At 36.2% G+C, this 17,001-nt stretch overlaps 1 protein-coding gene across 13 annotated transcripts in view; it reads left to right on the top strand.

Annotated features, from left to right (window-relative positions):
• Positions 1–17,001, top strand: part of MAGI1 (membrane associated guanylate kinase, WW and PDZ domain containing 1) — a 687,439-nt gene that overhangs the window by 615,371 nt on the left and 55,067 nt on the right. For all 13 annotated transcript variants that reach the window (XM_044077950.1, XM_044077948.1, XM_044077957.1 and 10 more), the window contains 3 exons: positions 3,644–3,735; positions 13,715–13,907; positions 14,909–15,208. In XM_044077950.1, coding sequence (XP_043933885.1) covers positions 3,644–3,735; positions 13,715–13,907; positions 14,909–15,208 — 585 coding nt within the window. The remainder of the gene's footprint in view (positions 1–3,643; positions 3,736–13,714; positions 13,908–14,908; positions 15,209–17,001) is intronic.

Raw genomic sequence — 17,001 nt, 5'->3', positions numbered from 1 at the left:
TTTAGATCATTTAATTTGTAAATTGTAAAAGCTTCTGTTATATCTTGCCCCATTACAAGGTCTGTTTGTTATAATTTTTGAAGGTGTAAGGGTAGTGCTTGCGCTGTGTACAGGGGCCATAAAAACTGTCAGACCTTCCTTGCTTTTTAACTTTCATATACTTGCCATTGAGTCACTGATGCTTACGTTTTTTTCACTCAGCTTCTTATTAACAGCCACATTGGGAAGATCTGGCTATTATTTTGTTTAAGCTCACAGTCACATTACCATTCATGCAGTCAGGAAGAATTCAGGGATGGTCCTTTATTTTTGTAGCAGTGAGATCGCTATTTACCTGCCTCATTCATTTGTGCTGCTCTGGTTGGGAGGTGTCTAGGCTGTACTGTAGGAGGCTAGTGTTACAGCAGGGATCCTAGTCCTCAACTAGAGCTACAGGAGCTGCCATCACATGGTTATGCAGCTGCAGCTTGATTGGCTATCTACTGGTCCAGATTCATGTCCAAGCTTTGATTTTTTTTTAAACTATCTGTGAATGCCCAAATGTGTACCCTCTCTGTCTCACTCATTGTCTTTCACTGGCCAGCAGGAGCTTTCAGGGTGTAAAAGTCAGCTGATAGAAATGGACTATTTTCTGATATTTTCAGTCTTAAGTACCATGGTATGTCACTCCATCATTTTGATGAGACTTTAACATTTTCAGATTACTTGTCCTTTTTTTTTTTTTACAGAATCCATACTGTTTTGAGCGGGTCTATATTACGTGATCGAAACCTTAGGTTATCGAATACCTAAAGGTCGATCACTAAACATTGTATCTGAAAATCACGAACAGCCATTTCCACACAGGGAAACAAGTCATTTGGCTGTTATGCAGATTTTGCCCTTTTTACATTGTAGAGTGATCTCGGAGTTGGTATATTTAGTTAGGAGGGGTGTGGGGGGCACAGTGATTTCTGTTTACAACTTTTTTTTTTAGTTTGGCCAATGGCATTGTTTCCCTGTGTTGAAATGGCCGTTCACGGTTTTCATTGTTCGATGTTTAGTGATCAACCTTTAGGTATTAGATAACCTAAGGTTTTGATCACAAAATATGTACCCATTTTGAGCACTACGCTCTTAAGATGCATAAGCTGTTCATTCTGCCCATGTACTAATGACATTTTATGTAATCCCAATGAGACTACATTCCCTTGATGCGGATATAAACAGCCTTACAGGTTTTCAAAGAAGCACTTGGGATGCAAGTGTTCAGGGCTCCTTTAGACCTTACAGATTTATTATATATAAAGAATTTATGGAGCTGTTGAATGCATTTTGAGATGTATAGAAGTCCAGGGAAAATTGACGGGCAACTTAGCTTGTGTAGTGGTAGTGGTTTAAAATTATTTAAAGCATTTGGGTACTCTTGGTAACAGTTATGGTACTGTTCAGTGGTAACTGCTTCAGTGAAAGTGTCATTTGTCAAAAGTACCAAAAAACAAATTTTAAATTAAAACCCTCTGTATAATGGGAGCAAGTTTCAACACTTCATGCAGGAGCTTCACTGAGCTCTTGGTGTTATCTTTGCATAAATAATTATTTCCTTTCTCACTTTTGTCTGAAATGATGTAAACTGTTCAGCCCCGCACCCCAGTTATTTTTTTGTGTTTTATAGTGTTTACTGATTTATTTTTGTTTATACCCCATATGTGTACACACACACATTTCACATGTGTGCATTTAAAATGTCTTCACTTAAAATGGTGGAGTGCATTTCTATCAGAATAATGAAAACATTCACAACAAAAATAGCTATTTTACATCCTGAGACTACTTTACTTTAAGATAAGGACAGATTATTTAATGAAATGTTTTGATGTCCTCTGCATCAATGTAGCTCAGATATGCCTGTTTAAATGATACTGATGTCCTGGGATTCGGCATTGGGTATTTGGTAGGTCCTTGTGTTATAACAGTATATACAGGAACAGACAAAGAATGTCACTAACCACGCTTTCTAATTCTTTAGTGTGAGAGAGGGAGAGAGAGGGAGGGAGGTTCTACCTGGATCCATTTTATGATCCTTGGGGGGGACTCTAGTTTAGGGAATAACCAACAGTTATATGAAAAGGTGATTAGTGACTGTGTGCATGTCTGTACTTGTGTGTCGGGGGGGAACTGTCGAACACTTCCATGAGTGGCATCTGGTCATGGTATGAAAACTGTTTGAAATAAACCCAGATGCCTTTGCCATTACAACAATCATGTGCTAGATTTCATTTTAATGATGCAGTTGCTGCTTTCAACTCTTCTTAAAAAATGTTTGGAAGTCAATATACCCACTTAAAACCGTACAAAAATCCCTCCTTTTACATTAATTCTGAAATGCAGAATGAAAATGTATTACAAACTTCAGCTGTTTGTGATAGTCAAGACCTAGCCTTGGCAGAGCATCTCTTTTTTATTGACATCATAAAATCAAAAAAACTGTTAGCAACTGTCTAGCTTAGAAGTTTTGATAATATAAACAAATTTCATTTTACATGCTCCTGCTGTTTAGGACCCCTGTTAATCATTTCCCACCACTGATGAAGTTTAAGTTTAAATAGATGCTTAAGTCAAAAATAAAAAGTGCTGCAAATTCCCATATTAAAGAATGGGAATTGGATACTGAAATTATAACTGTGGGTTTGATAACTTTAAGGTCTCTTTGAATTCCTTTTTTGTCAGCGTACTAAGTCAGGATGCCGTAAGTCACATTTTTATTTTTTTGGCTGGAAAAGCATATTGAAAAAAAAGGCATGCATCATTACATTAAATTGTATGATATTTTCTTTTACAGGGATCTCAAATGAGATATACAGGGCAATGCTGTAGGTTTTATTCATAATACGTTTCCATTGCAGAACAAGTTGAGAAGAGGATTTTTTTATGCCATTTACAATAAATGTGCCTCAAACTTTCTGCTTAGGGATGTGCTTTCATATGTTGCCATAATTTCTGTTCCACTGCTGTATAACCTATGAAGAAATCTCTGTTTAGGATTTTAGTAATTGCATACATTGGGTTTTAGCATTGTTTTGCTTACATTTGCAGACCCATGTCAGTAAATTTGGCACCTTAGTGTTCTGCTTGTCTGCTACTTTTATGCTGAATAGTTTGCTATTGCACTCTAATTCCTCATCAAAAAGCTGTTTTAGTGGATGGATTGGCAGACACAGATAACAGTCAGCAAAGTGATGTGATTGATGTAGGTACCGTAAATATTTTCAAATTGCAGTGTGAAAACCTCATGGGGATTCCACACTAGAGATAGCAGATGCTAGAGAGAGGGTTTAAGGAAAGAAGTGATTTTAAGCAGGTTCTGTGGGAAAACTTGCATTTCTGTCTCAGATGTGTAATTATTGTCTGCATTGTAAAATGCTGAAAGGGTTGAAGATGTTTTATACCCCCTCCCCAATCTTGTATTTCTGTTTTCTGCTCTTGGTCAGCAGAAAATGATTAACTGTCATGAGACTAGAAACTGGGGAATTGAATCTTGATCAGTCAATGGCCTTTAAGAGAGGTGTATATATGTTCTGTTAAGGATTTAATTTTTAATTCTTTCTTATTGATAACTAATTAAAATATATATATTTTTTCTTTTTTTTCTTTTTTTAAACAGTTCCTGACTACCAAGAACAGGACATCTTTTTATGGAGGAAGGAAACTGGATTTGGCTTCAGAATTCTTGGGGGCAATGAACCAGGAGAGCCTGTAAGTTGTCTTTGTTTCCATTGTATTGGTCATGTTGTGATGCAGTATTATAAGGAATTCTCTTATATTTTTGTTAAAGGCCAAGTAATATAATATGAGCCAGTAAAACATGTCACGCAGCTGTGCTTTTAATCACTGTGTTAATTTGCACAAATGCATGACAATGGAATGCAAGGATTACTGATGCTATCACTGCTGTATTCGTAGGAAGTGAGCCCACTTTATAGTACCTGATGACCTTTATTTTCTTTGCAGTTAGTACAATGGGTAAGAAAAATCTATTATCGATTGTTACACAGGTGAGTGTGAACAGTAGCTCACTCCATGCAGCAGTAACATACATATTATTTACAGTACACTACATTACAGCCATGTAAGGTTATATACATTGTAGAGTAGAAATAAATGTAGTCATATTTGTTATAATGCATTGTTGCTGAGCCAAGTTGTCCTACTTAATGGAAATGCTAACTAGTAAGGAAAAATCTTGGTTTCGTTTTGAAAATTCCATGTGGGCTCATGCACCAAATGCCAATTGTAGATACTGATAAAAATAACTAAAAGTACACTAAATGAGCTAACAAGTGATGTCTGTTTTACAGCAGGTGGTAAATGGAGGAACCAGAAAGCAAAGTGATCATAGTTTTTGGAAACAGACCATTACAGGTTTTGAGGCAGGTGGAAGGAAGACCAACTTTTGTTTAGGAGACATACCAGTAAAGATAACATATTTGAATTTAGAGTGAATTAATTAAAGATAGAGCAAGATGGCCAGGAAATATCTGAGCCTAGAAATGACCAGGTAAAACAAGGTTTATGAACCTGTTTGCAGTTTGATGCTTAGGATAAACTTATGCCCAACTCAATACTATAAGATGAAATTGTGGGAGGAGGGGTATTAGAAAGTCAAATCTAAATATATATCAGTCTTTGTTAAATATGCAGAAGGCAACTTTTAGGAAATAGATTATAAATGTTCTTTGAGGAGGAGGCTAGTTAAGAATGGAACATAAAGATGATCAGAAACAGAGGCACAATCACTCCCAAGATAAAACTTTAAGTAAAGTTTCCATGCTTGCCTCTCTGCTAAAACTGCAGAATTAGACACAGCAGAGAGTAGTGCCATGGGAGAAAGTATGTGTAGCAGCAGGGGCACATTTTTCTTATAGCATGCTGTAACATGATAAACAGCACCAGTCTTATCGTTAGTGGCTTGGTGGCCTCATTCATGTGAATGCAAAAAAATCAAAGTGGTTACCATCAAATGTAAAAGCTAGGTACAAGTGCAGAGAGGCACATTTTAGGGGGAAGTATTCACAGATGAAATGAAAAGAGAATAACAGGAGTGAATTCCACTACGTTGCAACTAGACATGCTGAGGGTTCAGTACTGCTCTGTGCTGGTGTTGGACATGAAATTCTTAAAGTGGGTTACATACTGTTTTAGAGAGTTGTATATGTGTTTTGCTAAGGATATTATGTATTTGATAACGCTGTTTCATTTCTGCTTCATACTTTTCACTGTCAATTTAATTAACTCTTTCCCTCCAGATTACAGCTCTTTTGAGTGTGTACCTTTAATTCCCAGTGGGTGTGGCTTGAGCCTTTAAAAGAATGAAGTTATCACCTTACAGTTCTAACAAATACTCATTTACAGAGGTCAAATATCAATACAGTTATATATAACCACTTTAAATTACTTAGAAATAAAAAACAACCAAAAATGTGACCAGTGAAAAACAGCTCTACTTTCCAGAAAAAACACTTTTAATTAAAGAACATAAATTCTCTAGCGCCTCGGCCGTAGCCTTTACAGAGTAAAAACCTTCTTGCTAAAAGACCACTTTATATATACATATCCAACATTTTTCAATTAGTCAATTATCCATTAGATTCTAACAATCATTCAATTTCATTCTTAAAGTTAAAAAACACTATATAAAACTTTGCCAGTTACATTCTTTATTCAAACCATCAACCACCTTTATTCAAATCAATACAGTTGTGTTTGCCATCATGTATGGTTCAAGATAAAATATTCTGATAAGTTGTATGTGGCATAGTTTTGGAATTATTAATGCAAATATGAACAAGCAGTATTTGACGTCTAGAGTCACAGTAGGAGGTAACTGCAGGGATGGCCGGGGGTGCTGTCAGCTGTAATGAGTAGAGCCTGCCAGGTTTACTAGCTCAGTTTTTCAAAGTAAGACTGTTTTAGGTGTTGGAATAAGTGTGAAACAAATGATTGCTGGATAGAGAAGTGAATTTTGTGGAAGCAGGGATTAATGTATTTGAGAATTACATGATTAATTGGTTAGAGGATACGTTATTGTGATGAATATGGATGAAAAAAGTGGTGTACTAGCACAATGTTCATAAGGTTATTTTCCCATTAAAACAGTGGCAGGAGAGCAGTTTAGGGAAGCTAGCTTTAGGAACTTAATGGTTCAGCAGGCCAGGTTAGGAGAGTAAGTATTGCACCACTAAAGGAAACTTCCCTTTGAAGTAAGATGGTCCATGGTAACTTGGACAACAGAACAGTGATCATGGTGTTTTCCTACCTAGAAATTAGGGTATAGCAATTTGGCACTGGGTAAGTTAGTCTTTACAGGATATTTGCATTTCTCAAGGGATTTAGCAACAGGGGAAGTGATCATTTAGTGATCTGTCTTAGAATTTGTTCACATTGGATGTTTTATTTAGCCATTCAGTGATTAGACCTGTCCTTAAACGAAGACTGTAAATTAAGGTTAAGTGGTCGTATGACAAAAACATACAACTCATTTTAGTGGTTTGTAATTAACTATACCAGCTCCATTAATTAATTCTGTACAGCCTTTTCCAGACTGCTTAAGGAAATTATTTGTACTAGCACATGAAAGAAAAGGACATGCAAACTGAAGAAAGAGAACCCTTGCATAATACAGTGGTAGGAAAAATGGTACCAGTGAAAGGGACAAGAGACGGGATCTATAAAACCACTGGAAATCATGTGGGCAATATTAAATATTTATTGTCCATTCTGTGGGAACTGAAAAGTTAACATATTTAAAACTGTTTTGTTGTTGTACAGGAATCTGGTTTGTGTTACACAGAAAGTGGTGATAAATGACTTACTTGACATAGTTTGCCTTTGGAACACCTACAGTGTCAACAGAGAGCCTCTCGTGCTCCTGAATAAAAAGCTGTCTTTGCTGCTCTTGTATATTCTAAAACATGTTCCATTGGAAAGTCACAATTATTAAGAAGTCTTTGAGCACCCCCAAGTAAAATAGTCAAATATAGGAAGGAAACAGCTGACTTATATTTTTCTGACATAATAAACAAAGTCAAGCTAATAGGCTACATACAGTGATACTTTTCTACAGGTCCCACACATCGTATCTCTCACTATATGTTATAAGTAATGTAAAACATCTGCCAGTCCATAGAGACATTTTGTTTAGTTTCCATAATGCCCTTTTAAATTGTGCATCATTTGGAGGCTTAAGGTAGATTTTAGAAGAGATTTCATTTCTCGTTAAAACTGCTGACGTAATATTCATGGCATGCAACCGGCTCCTTCATTTTTGACAATGGCATTCAGCATTGCCAAGGTACAACTTTAGTGACAGTGAGGAAAATCAGAGATAGTCTCTGAGGCTTTGAAATGTCCACCTCATCAAAAACAAAATCTAGTTACTAGATGAACTTTGGGAATTGTACCATCAAGTCAGTCTCTCTCTCTTTCTTGGAGTATATATCCAACTTGGAGAAACATGTTTTTGCCCCATATAGTTAATCTTGTTTACAGACTGTGTTCCCCTTTTTTTTCCTTTTTATTTTGCACATTCTAACAAGACTTATTCCAGTCCAACCACATCTTCATCCACTTTGGGTTGTCTTGTTCAATGTCCATTACTAGAGTACAATGATTGTCAATATTTGGAATATCTGATGATTCCCTAGTCCAAGCAGTTTTGTCGGGTTTGGTGTTTGCATTGTTTAATAGTTCTGGGATTTACATTTCATCTTTCCTGTATATCTAAAGCTTTCTTCTTTTGGGGATGACTTCTGCTCGTATATCCAATGGTCTATCATGACTTCAGACAAAGACATTCATCCTGAGTGGTTGTACAGAGATACTGTACAAGATGTTACAGCTTTTAAAACTATTTTAACTTCCCATTGCTCGTCCATGATCACTGCCATTTCAGCTCTAGTGTAAGATTACAGCGTAATAGTGTTTGGAAGGTGCTTAGTGTTTTACAGTGCACAGTGATCGTAGTATGAATACAGGGAAAATGGCTTTAAGCACCATTCTGTCATAAGAATGGTGCTTGTTTTTAAGCAGCTTCCAGCAATGTTAACTCTAGTTTTGCACAAATGAGCCAGCAGTGGCCACAACAGAACACGAGTGAAAAGCTAAATCTTCATTAAAATCAGTAAAACATTTCAAATTGCCATACTTTTTTACATGAATACTAACATGAATTGTATTACAACTTTTTACAGGGTCAAAGATGCATTTCACTACTGGCCAGAGTGTACGAGTAAAAGCTAGGTGTTTTACATCTTTTCAAAGCCGCAAAACTCTTCACACTTTAACAGTTTTTTATGTAACTAATGGTACATTGCAGCAGCTAAAGCTTGATTTATATCAAAAAGTTATCTCTAATCAGAACTCACTTATGTGTTCTCAACACTGATATCAAGAGTTACTTCTCAAGCATTACTTCACTCCACTCACAAGGTGAATTTCCTGACATAGGAACCAAAGCCAACTGCACAACTGAGTAATCCAAGTCCCCCACGATATAGGCAAAGTCAAATATCCATCAATGGAGCAAGAAATCCAAATCAAATTCTCCAAGACAAACTTTAATAAACATTAAGTAAAACATAATAAATACGAGTTTAACACTTTAGTCGAAAAAGAGTAAGATGAAAGTGCAAAACTATACCTCTACCACTTTTTCATGTACGATATGCAGTCACTAGTAAATCTTCCACTTCCTGTCTGCTGTACTATACTGTACCTGTACTATACTGTACCCTCCCAGACCTTGACTAATTACATGTAAGACAACCTATAAATAAATTCAGCATTCATATTTTTAATCTTTCTCCACCTAAAAAAAATGACTTTGTCCATCACTATAATTTTTGTATGGTTATTTTTTTATTGTTATTATTTGTAAACATTTGATGTCTTTATTTTATACATGTATAGCTATTGTAACTCTCCAGATAATGTCATTCATAATGGATTTGTATAAAGAGAGAAACGGCTTCAGGTAAAACCCAGGTGCACAAAACCAGAACTATATATAACCAAAAATACACCGAGGTACCACACAATAGCGTCTTTAATAACATAAAAAATGAATAAGAACAGTGGTTCGCAAAACTAATTGCTTCATCAGACAAGAAAATAAAGAATGCCTTAATTGACCTATGACATCAGTGATTGAGTCAATGGTTCCATCTGTATATAAGCAATGGAGTGTTTTATTTTCTTGTCTGATGAAGCAATTAGTTTTGCGAAAGCGCTCACCACTGTTCTTATTCATTTTTTGTGTTATTAAAGACGCTATTGTGTGGTACCTCGGTGTATTTTTGGTTATATATATAATGGATTTGTGTTGTATTTGTAGGCTTTACAAGGCCTCACTGAAAATGTTTTTTTACTTCCCATTCAGACCTTCCTGGTAAATAAATGCTAACAAATAAATATTGTAGCAAATGTTACCACCATTTTGGGGATAAAATGCAATGTTTTTAGTTATATAGTGTCTACAAGCTCTTAGAATGGCCACTGTAGGAGATCTGCATTTAAAGAGATGTACAGATTTCTTTTTAAGTTCTGATAGTTCATTGGTTGGGTTGACAATGTCCACAGAACTACCCATAATTCTGATTTGGACAGCATACTGTGGCACTGACTTGGTTGGATCTGTGATGTCTGGCTCTTTCATGGCATACCTGGCAAGGCAGTGTAATAGGAATTATCACACACTCATATGTGCCAAGAAAACAGTACAACATATTTTTATTTACATGCATTTTAGTTTTTAGATTTCTTGTTCTGGTCCTTTAAGAAAATATCATGTGAAAATATTGACTTATTTAAATTATATTTTAAAAGGCATGTTCACGTTTAGGCATTGCCCTGCATTCCAAGCAGAATTTTAAACTATATGTGAAGCCAGAAGAACTTGGGTTAAAACATTTTATTTGCATAGTTGCCTATAAATTTGGTTTGAGACTAGTTTAGAGAAAAGTTTTGATTTTTGTTATGAAATGTGTATGAATTTAGTGCTGCTGTTTTGAGGGAGGTAAGACAAGTAGTGGTTTCATCTCTTCCTCTGTAAGTTTGTTCATTTGCATGGACAGCTGTTCTTGTTACTATGATAAACTGTTGTCCAACGCCTTCTACCTTTGGATAACGTCAGTAGTTTGGTGGTTGTACCCTATGCATCTTCGGCAGCATCACCTTCTGACTGTTCAGCTGTGTTTGCTTCAGATTTGGGTTTGCCTTGGCTGCAAACATAACTGTGTACTTTTTATGTACATACTACTGATATCTGTTTCATTCAAGTCCTTCCCTTCCGTCTGCTGTCAGTGTCTTTTCACTTAACCAGCATGTGTTGCGTATCTTATCAGCCCAATTATCACCTGTCTTTTAATTTTTGAGCATTTCCTTCTGTGCTTATTGTTTACATCTCATTTCAGGCTACTTTTCTATGGTGTCTACAGACTCTGATATTCTCTGCAATGACTGGTAATTTGATGACAGCTCACAGCTGTGAAAATGGAATAGTCATTATTTTACAGGAAATTCCCTTGTTTGAGCAGTAGTTTCTTGGGGGGGGGCACAAGAAAATGACACATTTACAGCTATTTCTTTTGGGGGGGGTATTTTCTAGCTTTTTTCTATTACAGAAAACAGTGATTCTGTTTTGAACCACCGTGATGTGATATGAATCAACAGAAATAACTAGATTTCTACAAAACAAGTACATGTCAAAGCAAGACATTTTATTGATTGTTTTTGTTGACCTGGGTAGTCTGATTGAGCTGTGGTAGCCCCTTTTTCAGCAGAAGAAAAGGGTCAACAGCTCCAGTCTCAAAATAGGCAATTTTATACAACAGACAAAAATGTAAAGCTTAAAGTTACAACATGGGCATACAATAACTGAAAGGCAGCTATACCAGAGAAAATCTGCAATCAGTAAAATATAAAGTCATCACACATTAGTACATTGCAAATTGGCATACACAGTGAGGTTTAAAATATAATGTACAATTTTACACTTATGGGTTGGAGAAATATGAGAGAAGAGGCATGGGGTTGAAAGAAGGTAGGGAGTGAGGAATATGTGAGTAGTATGTACATTTGTTAGTTTTACAGAGATAGAGAGTTATAATGAGGTGAAGGCAGTGAGCATGAGCCGGAAGGAGGGAAAGTGTCACATGGTGAGTATAAACAATATTAATGGCAATGAGGGCAAAGCGGTAGAAGACCTTAGGAGAGTTGTATTGAGAAATTGCTTTGCTGAAGTATGTAGGGGTAATGTAAGTGTAAGGGCCGAAGTAATCTAGCTTGGGGTGGTGCTAGAGCAGAGACAAGTGTTTTTAAAGTGTTGTTTTGGCAAGTTTTTGAATCTTGATAAACATTTAAATTGATTGTGGGCACAACTTATACTGTAAAATATTTGGTTTCTTTAACAAAGAAGGGTCCCACTTGGGGCATCTGAAAAGGTAGGAAACGTAGCAACCGTATAACTGGGATGGTTATCGTAAGCATGAAAAGGTCTGTTTTTCATGGGAGTTGAGGAAGAAGGCTATTAGAGTGTAATTCAAAAATTGTACTTAGTAATGTGACCACAGTAGGTATACTTCATTTGCCAAAACAGAATGTAAGTAACCTCGTCAGTGTTATATTTATTAGTTAATGTGATTAACACACTGCAAACAAACAGAAATGGTAAAAAAGCAATGGTACAACACACCTATGAGGTGTACAGCAAGTTTGTAAAATACCAGCAGATGTGACAAATCATGTCAATAAGCATGTGTAGTGCTAAAACAACTGCAAAGGCAGCAGTACAGCTAGAACCACCGGAGAGTCAGAACTGCAACTCCTGCCTGGCGTATCACATTTAGAAAGCTGAATTGCAAAGCTTTAGCATGTGAGTTGGTGACAGGGGTACACTTAGTAAGAAGCACACCGAGTAAATGGGGGGAGGGTTATGAAAAGGTGAAAGAGTAATTCTGACAGAAAAGTCAGAGAAGTTGAGATAAGAGAAATGCATCAGGAGAAGAGATAATAAGGGGGTGAGAGACAAAACGCACATTACAGATGAGCAAAAGGAATAAGAAGCGAACTTGAAGAAATGAAAGAGTTGGGCTGGAAGAAACAGTGCCATTAGAAGTTATGTCTTTCAGCAGTCTGTTGGGAGAGACATCAGGCTTTTGTTGACTGGAAATTATTTGCCGATACAAATAGCCAGTGGTCAAAAGTGCATTATCTATCAGGAAAAGCAAAGTAAGCACTTATTCAGTGATGCCATGTGCTACAATCCCCATCATTATCTGTTTGGAAAGAGGGAGTTGTGCTCAGCTGGCATGAATTTCTAAATCTGCATTGTGCATAGTCAGGTACTAGAGATTTTTTTAAAACTCATGAAAGTATGTTTTTTCTGTTCCCTATTACGAGAGTGAAAGTCCATTTAAGCGCATCTGTAAACGCCGACACGTATTGCGCGAACCAGCATTAAAGCGAATGTCCAAAACCGCAAATTTGGAAATGTCGAATTACCATGGTTGGCCCGTCTGTGGTATAGCTCCATAAGGTAAGTGTGCGATAGTTACGGACCTTAGGGTTAGGTTGCAGGTTAAGTTAAGTGCATAGATAGTTTATGTATGTAAGATTTAGTGTAGGGTTAGGAGTAGGGTTTTGGTAAATGTATGTATGTGGATCATTTATTTTGTTTGTGTTTATTTTCGTAGGGGAAGTGTGCGGTAGTTACGGACCTTAGGGATAGGGAGGGGTTAAGGATAGTGCATAGATAGTTGTGTATGCGGGGTATAATGTAGGGTTAGAAGTAGGGTTTTGGTGCTTTACTTTAGGGTAGAAGTAGAGTTTGGTTAGGGTATGTATGCGGTTTATTTATTTTGTTTGGGTAGGTAGTATGTAGCAGGTGGTGGGGTTGGCTGACTATGACAGTTTGAGATTTAAAGTTTTGCGGTTTAGTGCATTCGGTATTCTCGCGGTTCGCGCAGTTCTTGTCAGTGTTTTGGTATTCGCTCAAAAGGAGTTTCAGTCTGGTTAGACCGTTTTTTTCAGTTGACTGTGCACTGTAGTTCAAAACAGTTGAAGATCTGTACTTGCTAACAGAACGTGTTTCCATTTTTAATCAATTCTCTGAGAAAATAGGAGATATTTTATAAAGTGGGACAGTTAAAAGGATTATGGTGTTTGCTCATAACCATATTGTACATTTTTGCACATCTCATTTTTAGCAGTATCTTGAATATCACTCACTGGCCACAACTTTTTTTTTTCTTCAGGTTCTGAGAGAATATTTTCAACTTTCAGTGCTGCCGTGTACAAACCTCCTTTTCTTGTTTGTTTAAAAGCTGTTGAATCTGATTTTACCTTTAAATAGTTGCCTGTAAGTTATGTTTAGAAGAATGCTATGGTTCTTTAAGTTTATTACCATATGTATGCAGTTGGAACAACCATTTTTCTTTTTGATTTTAGTGTTGAGTTAGGGGATGCAAACACTTTGAGTGATTTCTTTAGGGTTATACCCATCTGTTTAAAACTGATTGCATTCACAACTAGACACCCAGTCTTAGAACTAATAGTTTTAACCAGTGTATTGTAGTAAATGTATTTATTGGGCAAAGCTGCTTACCAATAGGTACAGTGTCTAATCTGAAAGAGTATGGCTTTGTTCTCTGAGACGTAAATGAATTGAATCTAATTTCAGATTTACATTGGCCATATTGTGCCTCTTGGTGCTGCTGATGCAGATGGCCGTTTAAGATCTGGAGATGAACTGATTTGTGTGGATGGAACGTCAGTAGTTGGAAAATCACATCAGCTTGTAGTTCAGTTAATGCAACAGGCTGCTAAGCAGGGTCACGTTAATCTCACAGTGAGAAGGAAAGTAGTTTACACAGGTATGTATTTCTGATTGTTTTTCACTGATGTTAAGTGAATTTGAAAAATATCTCGTCTAAATTTTTTCCTTTAAAGTCTTTGTATTTTGGAAATTTTAACTATTGTGCTCTAAAATTATTTAGACTAAACTGTCTTTTGTTTTGATTGATGAAGACTGTTTCAGTCATCAGATCAGTTCTAATTTTTAAATACCTGCATGAGATATATTTACTCCTTACAGGTAATGTCCTAGATTAGTTAAGCTTTCACATTCTGGTAGTTGTGTAACTAGAGTAACACAACACATTTGCTCCATCTTCATAGCTCTTCTGCAGTTTATAGCATTTGTTTGCACCTCTTACTATAGGCAAACACATGTTCATAATCGCAGTATAGCGTATAAAGTACTTGTGCAAGGTAAAATTCCATCTAAACATACTACAGTGACTTTCTTCATTGCAAGTGTTTCATATTTGAAATGTACATTTTTGTTATCTGGGTGTCTTAAACTAGCAGCGCATCTTATGTACAGAGATTTCATGAGTACACCTCTAGGTTGTAATAGAATTTCCAGTAGTACTTGTACGTTGTTCACATCTAGTGTCAATACTCCCCATTTAAGAAGTAACGTCTCTTAAAAAAATGCATATTCATGCAAGTGATTTCAACATATCCCTTTGTATTATATTTGTATGTGCCACTGCAGCTGAAAGTGGTTTGACGTAAAAACACTGTCTTGTATTTTTCTGAGTGTCCTTTTAACTTTGAAATATTTTGAGTCTGAAAAGCTGAAAACTGTGCAGTGCTCATACTGTCATAGCAGCTGAGCTAGAGTTTTCTGAATACCTTTTTTTATTATTTTTGGATAGGCATAGAGAGTACTGACAAAACCAACGTATTTTTTGTTACATAACTGCAAGAGTCCGAATGTTTTCTCTAAAAGTGCACAATCACTAGAGATTGCTTCATCTGTCACTGAGGAACATTACTGTTTTATATAATCTTTCTTCTCTATTCTTAGTTCCCAAAGCTGAGAATGAGGTGCCTGCTTCTCCGGCTTCTTCTCATCACAGCAGCACCCAGGCAGCGTCTTTGACGGAGGAGAAGCGCACACCACAGGGAAGCCAGAACTCCTTGAACACGGTGAGCTCCGGAAGTGGCAGTACCAGTGGCATTGGCAGTGGTGGGGGTGGTGGAGGTAGTGCCGTGGTCAGTACTGTTGTGCAACCATATGATGTTGAGATTCGTCGAGGAGAAAACGAAGGCTTTGGTTTTGTCATTGTGTCATCAGTGAGTCGGCCAGAAGCAGGAACAACATTTGGTGAGTACTCCACAGACTGCTTTGGAGACTGAATGATAGACTAGAGTTTTAGGTCCGGCCATGTTTTGTAAGAATGATGCGCTGTATAAAAATATGAAACTAAATCTGTTAAATCACGAGATGTTTTCATATTTAGATGAAAATACTAGTCACTCAGAAAAGTGAAGAATTTTTAACACTTCTAAACTTTTAACTTTAGTCCGTATTTGTAAGACCCTGAATCTCTAAGAATATAATGGGGTCCTTCTGTCATAATAATATTATTATTATTATTGTTATTATTATTAAGTAAACCTCATAAGAATGTCTCACATTTTACATAAATGTGGTTTCCCATAAACCATAAAATGTTATTTTTTATAACCGTATAAATGAATCCAGGATTGAGTGTGATGCATTAATGTTGACACTCTACTGTTTAATTTCCATGTTGTGTAGTTAAGATAGATATTATCGTATCTCAGAGAGTCTTCTTTTTGGAAAGATACAGCCACCCCGATGTTAGTGACTTTATTAGTTTTGAATGAGGCTCAATTTCTAAAACCGCATTATGTGAATTCACTTTTGAGTGTCTGTCAAATAAGAATTTCATATTATTCATGGAGCTTACTATAAACTGTTCATATCACAAGAGCTTTCACATTCCATGTGATTTAACATTCTTATAATTCACTAGTTTATTAACATAAAAACATTGTTTGGTCTTTGTTTAACCTTATCATAGTCAGCATTGCTCTGAAGCCACCAAGACTAGTTTTATTACATGATGCTTTTATAATTTCAAACTTAAGGATGGAAACATTTGTAAATAGTAACATAAAATTTGTTTACAATGTCCTCCTTGCTGACAAATTTAATTCAGGTATTGCTGAGAGATTTCATACTTTACAGATCCTGTTTGGAATATTAGGTTGTTTGGTTAATTTTGTACAAATGTGTGAAAAGTATAACAGTGGTATAAAAGGCTAGTCAAACCTGTTAACCCCTGTCAGTGGCTAATGTTATACCATTTTTTGTTCTGATTATATGTATCCAAAAAGAACATAGCTTTCTTTTCTTGCAGTATTAAATGGTGGTGCTTGTTTATGCATATATATGTTTGTGTGTGTATGTGTACATGTATTTTTAATGTATGTGCATACAAGTGTGTCCGTGTGCATGTGCATATGTGTGTGTGTTATTTATATATATATATAAATATATAAAATATAGATAGATATAAAATTGTGTGTGTGTGCATTTATATACAAGTCACCATAAACCATTAAAGGCAAAACAGAATAATTAATGACCCAAAAGGGTGTTGACAGGTTTATTTTAAAGTCTGTCTGGTTTTATATTTCATAATGTTTCGTTTGTGACTTTGTGCTGCTTACATTTGTTACTGGGGTCTGTTTATTAGACTGTCTAAATGCAGTGCATGTATGCAGCTTTACCACTACTGTGCTTCACAACACTATCTTACATTCATGCTATGGCTTACCCCCTGCTTCCTGTGCTTATGATTCGTAATGCTGTTTTTAAGAGGTCTCTGTTGAAATATCAAACTGCCATAACATCAAACAGCAGTATATTGAAATGCAGGATATCAAACTGGCTTTAAACCACAATGGCAGTATTTTTTGGGATTGGGTGTTTTAGTCTAGACTGATCACAAAATTGGTGTATATGATATGCAGGAGGTATGGGGGGTGCAAGGGGGCTTGCCCCCCCCAGTCAAAAAAATGTTTTGTGTTTTAGTGGTGTTTCAGTGAAAAGCCAATTTGATTTTTCTGTGTTTCAATATCCTGTCA

Source organism: Protopterus annectens, chromosome 7.part0, assembly GCF_019279795.1.
Source record: "Protopterus annectens isolate FY-2018-M chromosome 7.part0, PAN1.0, whole genome shotgun sequence".
NCBI lineage: Eukaryota > Metazoa > Chordata > Ceratodontiformes > Protopteridae > Protopterus > Protopterus annectens.
This window is presented reverse-complemented; position numbering and strand designations above follow the sequence as displayed.